At 37.3% G+C, this 6267-nt stretch overlaps 1 protein-coding gene across 1 annotated transcript in view; it reads right to left on the reverse strand.

Annotated features, from left to right (window-relative positions):
* Positions 1 to 885: 885 nt before the first annotated feature.
* The window catches only part of LOC140153194 (uncharacterized), a gene marked incomplete in the record, with an annotated part of 50621 nt that continues 45239 nt past the window's right edge, over positions 886 to 6267 (reverse strand). Inside the window, 1 exon segment of the mRNA XM_072175874.1 lies at positions 886 to 1941. Coding sequence (XP_072031975.1) covers positions 1855 to 1941 — 87 coding nt within the window.

Consider the following 6267-nt stretch of genomic DNA (forward strand, 5'->3'; position numbering starts at 1 on the left):
CAAAGTTTAACACAGTTCATGTCAATTTGGTTCATATCCATGTGACACATTTACACCAGTTCTTATTGTGTCAAGTACATGGTGTGTTTAAATTGATTCATATCAATATGGATTTAATACAATATATAATATGTCCACACTCCATATTTGGTCATACAAATAAACTTTAATGTCCAGCAGGGTCATTGTCACACATAAATGCTCATCCATTGTTCGCCATTGAAATGCTCCCTAAGTGACCCTGCAGGCTTTTTATTTGACTTATAATATTTGATGCATCATATCTACGTTATTTAATCTAGTCCCATTCTATTTCCAGTAATGTTTAAGTTCTAATGAATGTTTGATGACATAAAATCGATAATATATTTCTACTAGATATTATAGTAACATATTATCGATTTTACGTCATCAAAATGCAAAGATATGCTAGCGTGACTTGTTAGACACACACAATCTAACTATCGGCCCTCATGAATATGAGAGAATTCACAGCATACTTTGCCTGTTGGTGAAAAGTCTGTATTAGTCTGTGGCTTCATGACTTCTTTTCCAACATCAAAATGAAGACTTTGGTGGGAAAACCTGCATTTTTCTCACTATCATCTGGATAGTTACTTACGGGGAAAAATTTTGTTACAATTTTATAAGCCAAACTGAATTCAAAACAAATACATCATTTAAAGGTACTACACCTACACTACACCTGGAAATTTTATTTCAACACAGACAACAGTTGTTGGAGTTACAGTCAAAAAATGAGGGAAAACCAATGTTTGATCAATAAATCAATAACTACTTGCCTTGAGTTGCTGAATTTTCAGTGCAGTAGTTGTAGTCCTTGCCCGTATAGTATATACATATCTTACTTGTCACCAAGGGCTATAATTTTTGAGAAAATGCAAAAAAAGGCACAAAATTGACCAGCGGTGTAGTACCCCTTAAAACCTCTAGTATCAAAGAGATTATATACCACATATTCTTGTTGCTTGATTGGTTAAACCGCATCACATGGCATGAAATAGTTTCACTATTCTTTGAGTTGAAAGGTTGTTCCTATGGCAGCAGGAAATAGTACATGTAGTTGTATCCCCCAGGTAATAGTAGTACTATTTCCTGCTGTCGTTGCAACAACCTAACTCGGTAACTGTCTCACTGTATATATGAGAGGAAGCTTCGCTTAGGGAAAATAGTATAGTTTTGAGATCACTTGGAGCAATAATTTTGACCCAGTGATGCTGAAGAAGTGATGCTTGGATGAGCCACACACATTTCATGTGAATGTTATTTCTACTTGTTTGTGTGAATCAGTTACAATTTACTGGTAATAGGTATTGACCATTCACCTCTTGAGCAGTCAATATTTGTATACTGATAGCCATCTTGAAACTCAGAAGGTAGGTAGAGAATGGGGGGGTCAGGGTCATTTGACCACAACATATGATGAAAATCAGACCATTCTCCTTTAATCCGCATACCTGCATATGCCCTCAATATCCAAGCATCTAGTCTCCTGGGGTCCATTTCACTAAACTTTAGAAAGCTTTGTAAGTCTCAAAATCCATCATTATCATGCATCGTTATCCATTTCAGCTTATAACAGTACTACACGGACCCTTCATAAAGTTATAACTGAAAAGGGTATTCATAGCTATTGATAACTTGTGAACGGTTACTTGAGTTACGAAGGGTTCAAAGTTTATTGGAATACATATCCCTGGTGTGTCTGTACCACACATTACATAGCTGTGACACTGACTTTTGGTGTAACTCCCATTTTAGAAGATTTCATGCTACTTGTGTCTGTATTTCCTCTTGATAGTCCCACTCTCAGTTTGTGACTGAAACTTGAATCTATGGAATTAGCTCTTGACTCATCATTGATTTTGGTGTGGCCATACCATCTTCTGAAACACCTATGCCATCCATATAATCATAGTTCTAGAAAAGAAAGAAAAGTGAATGAATATAATTAGAAGTAATTAAAATATTATATTAAACTATCGCAAAATGTCACTGCCATTGCAACCTGACACCCATATGATTTTCATGTGGTTTATGTAATCAATTTCATGCTAAAAGTACCCTGAAAGAAGTACACCTGAGCCATTCCATGTCAACTCCAGGGATGTGCACCGCAGCACCTCTTTAATTTTTTTTTTCTTTTCTGTGTGGTGGTAGATATTGATGAGAAAGTAAAATCCTGAAAATTTGAGCTTCATACTCCATTTCGTTTTCCCGTGGCATCAATTTGAAATTTAGGGTGGTCAGCGTAAAAAATGTGTCGCAACGCGAAATACGATGTTGGAGGTCCATAAATGTATAAAGGGAACCCCCAACAACTTTGAAAAGTATGCATACTGGGGTACTTTTTTGTGTAGAATTCAAATCTGGCATCAGAAAACTTATGACTCCTTTACTTTAAAAGATATAGGGCCCTCAAAATGCAACTTTGTCCATCCATTACTGAGTCAAGATTCTGCATCTCTAGGTAAAAGTCACCCTAGGTGATACTTTTCAGCTTAATATCTTTTTCGCAAAGGTAAAATATGAGTGTTCCAAAACGCTACTAATTCAACGACGCAACTTGAGATAGCAAAAAGTGGGGTCTGCATGGAAATTTTGACAAGCAATATCTCCACAACCACTTGAGTTGAGCATTCATTTTTTTTCCATGTGTTCATTATGCTCATAGAGGTATGCTAGAAATGATTTCCAGCAAAATTTGAGTGGATGACCACTGACCAACCAACCCATTTTGTTGATGTGGTTGGAATGACATATATGTGAGTAGGCAAACCTAACTGATGTTTTTAAAGCAAAGTCATCGAGTCCCAAAGCCAATATCTCTCAGAAATGTTGTACAAGAACATATTTTCAACATACCTGAAGTTCATGGTGGGGCAAAATGTCTGACATTGGTTTTCAGGGGGTCAAAATGTACAAAAATGTACAATTGGAGTTTTGCATGGGTAATATCTCAGCTAAAAGTATTCTAATAGGCTCAATATGGGATAAGAGTAATGTCCTACCAAAGGGCTTTGACTGGCAAAAAAAAATGGACAAAAAAATTATTTTTACTTTTGGAGTTCTGACCCCCCGAAGTTGGTCCTGGATGGATGAAGTTGCATTTTGAGGGCCCTATATCTTTTAAAGTAAAGGAGTCATAAGTTTTCTGATGCCAGATTTGAATTCTACACAAAAAAGTACCCCAGAATACATACTTTTCAAAGTTGTTGGGGGTTCCTTTATACATTTATGGACCTCCAAACATCGTCTTTCGCGTTGCAACACATTTTTTCAAATTGATGCCACAGGAAAACGAAATGGAGTGTGAAGCTCAAATTTTCAGGATTTTACTTTCTCATCAATATCTACCACCACACAGAAAAAGAAAAAAATTGAAGAGGTGCTGCGGTGCACATCCCTGGAGTTGACATGGAATGGCTCACCTATGTTTCATTATCATTGAGGTATAGGACTTTTTATTTTTTCAGAAGAGCAGGTAAGGCAACTACTTGATTATATGTTCATACTACATACTCTGAAAATTTTAGAAAATTAGCAAGAGTCCGGTTTTTAAATCACATTTTGTTCCTAAAATGGGGTTATAGCACCCTCAACGGGCACTCTCCATAGGGCTACATGTAAAGACCAGTTATAGACAAATGGCCCTAAAATAAAAGCGGACTCGTCATGCGAATTTCCTCAAATTTTGCATATGATGTAGATTTAACATCGTTTCTGCGGTTCTAAATTCATTTTCAAAATCTCCGCCACAGACCAAGGTGAGTACTTCAACCAGGTTAAGTTAGAAAATACAACATGAAGTGCTTAATATGGCAACAAGCAGACATTTGCAACAATTAGCCTATAAAATAGTAGTAATTTCTTCATTGGAGTATCTGCATAGTGACAATCCCATATTCCATACCAATTCTCTTGAAACATCAATATGTGGATTCTGAGTTTCTAACAGAAGTCATTTTGACGAATTCCTTCCCACAATGCAATTTGTGTGCGCTAAAAGCATGTCCGTTAGCACCCTACACGCTTATCAGCAGAGTGAATAGTACACGTTCTTGTGCGACGCCTTTTCTGAGTTGTTTCAGAATATGCAATGACAGGGAAATTTGAGTCGGACTGGGTGGCAGTCGGTAGTGTAGCCAGGATTTTAGTGTGAGGGGCAAAGCCAACTTTTCGTTCCCGTTTGTCTATTTTTGGTCCCATTTTTAATCATTTTAAGGACACTCTTTGGGGTCCTCATTTTATCCCAGAAAATTATCTGGAGGGTAGTTGCCCACTCCACCACCCCCACCTCTCCTGGCTCGCCCCTGCTTCCAGCAGAGAAACCAAAAATATCCATGTATGTCCTTTTCTTAAGACTTGAATGCAGAAACAATATGATTTGAAACCATATGGTGAAGCTTGAAACTGCAGCCTTATGCTGAGCAGCTATTGCCTTACTGGAGTAACTAATTTATTCTTTAATAAAGCAATTGACAAACAAACAAAGCAAAAATGAACAATTTACAGTGTGATGTCTGCAAATAAACATGGATTATCAATATTGTGCAATGAGCAATGAAATAATGTGTGCAATATGTCAGGCGGACATAGGACACGCATAGCGTGTGACGTCTGAGGCTGGCGAAGATACAGGGCAGACAGCCCCATTCAAAACACACGGTTTAGCAATTACAAATGGAAAATTAACATACTTGGAGTGGGGTACTTTTGTCGTACTCGACGGTTTTAAAGTAAAAGATAATTTTGCTTTGACACTCCCCACATAACAAATTTAGAGTTGTTTGTGAAGATTTCATGATTATGTGCTAATCCAATGGCAGCGTCAAAAAATGGCGATATCGCTTCCACCACCGCCTGCAATATGTAGTTTAATACTTGAATATGATTAATTATGAAAATTATATTATGCAAGATGACATTTAATTAAACACAGCTTTTCAAGTGGCCCTAGGTGAGGCAATATTAGCATCAGCATATTTGCAATACATTGCATGTACATGTATTTATTAATTTGGAAGTTTCTACAATCCTGGAAAAAATGTGTTCGAACACAAGTCTTACTCTAATTCCCAAGTTCTTCTTACTACAGCATGCTCACTATAACGATCATTGTAAACTAAGAATTACAATAGTGTTGCCTTAATGTTTATCTTACACATACCCTATCCCCTTTCCACACCAAACAATGTTGGGAGAAGATAATAAGATGAGTATATTTTACATGGCAACATTGTTGGGAGTAAAAAGAGGACCATTACCAATTAGGCCTTCATAGTGTTTGATCATTTTTTTCCAAGATTGTAAGTGTAAGCCAGACATGCTAAATTTTCTCTATCTTCCAAGAATGATGGGAATGGAAATGAATGCAAACAGGAGGGAGCATTATTTTCCTATGGTTGTTACCCTTTCCGCAATCTCATATCAGTGTATATTCACTCTCTCTCCTCCTCCTCCTCCATTCTCTTCCCCTTTCTATCATTCCTCTTTACCACTCTCTTCTTCATTCTATTTCACTGCTCTTCTTCACCATCTCTATGGTTCCTTTTCTTCCACCTAGCTCTTGCTCTCCTTCCCTCTCTCTTCTTCATTCTACAGTCAACATCTATATAAGGCCATTTAATAAAAGGCACTAAATTTAGTGCCCACGTGACCCTTGGGCGCCGCCATACCAAGACTACCAAGTGATCAGTAGATGTGCTACAATGCTAAGAGATAGGAATTTTTCAGACAAATATCATCAAAATTGCTGAAAATGTATAAGGCAACTTAATTACACATTGGAGATCCTATTTTTTAGTATGTTTTCAAGAACTAAATTTGGGAAGTTTTTAGCGACGGAAAAAAAAGTTATCGACGCAAACTCTTACAATAATACTACAAAGTTGCAAAAATTACAAATTTGCTAGAAAATTTGGACATGTATCCCACGTTTCCAATTGAAATACACAGGAAGACCACCTGCTGTGCCAAAGGTCACTTTTCCAGACATCCTGTCTTGAAGCTGTAATGTCAGCGCCCATCTGGTCACGTAGGCATTAAATTAAGTGCCTTTATTTAAATACCCTAAGACGACTGTTCTATTTCAATCCTCTTCTTCACTCTTTCATTCCCCTTCTTCACGACCCCTCTCTCATCCCTCTTCTTCCTTTGCTCTTCTTTTCACTCATTCCTCTTCTGCATGTGATGCGTTTCATTCTTTTAACACATACCTGATGAGCAGGGCATGTAAAGTACATA

The sequence above is a fragment of the Amphiura filiformis genome, chromosome 5 (assembly GCF_039555335.1).
Source record: "Amphiura filiformis chromosome 5, Afil_fr2py, whole genome shotgun sequence".
NCBI lineage: Eukaryota > Metazoa > Echinodermata > Ophiuroidea > Amphilepidida > Amphiuridae > Amphiura > Amphiura filiformis.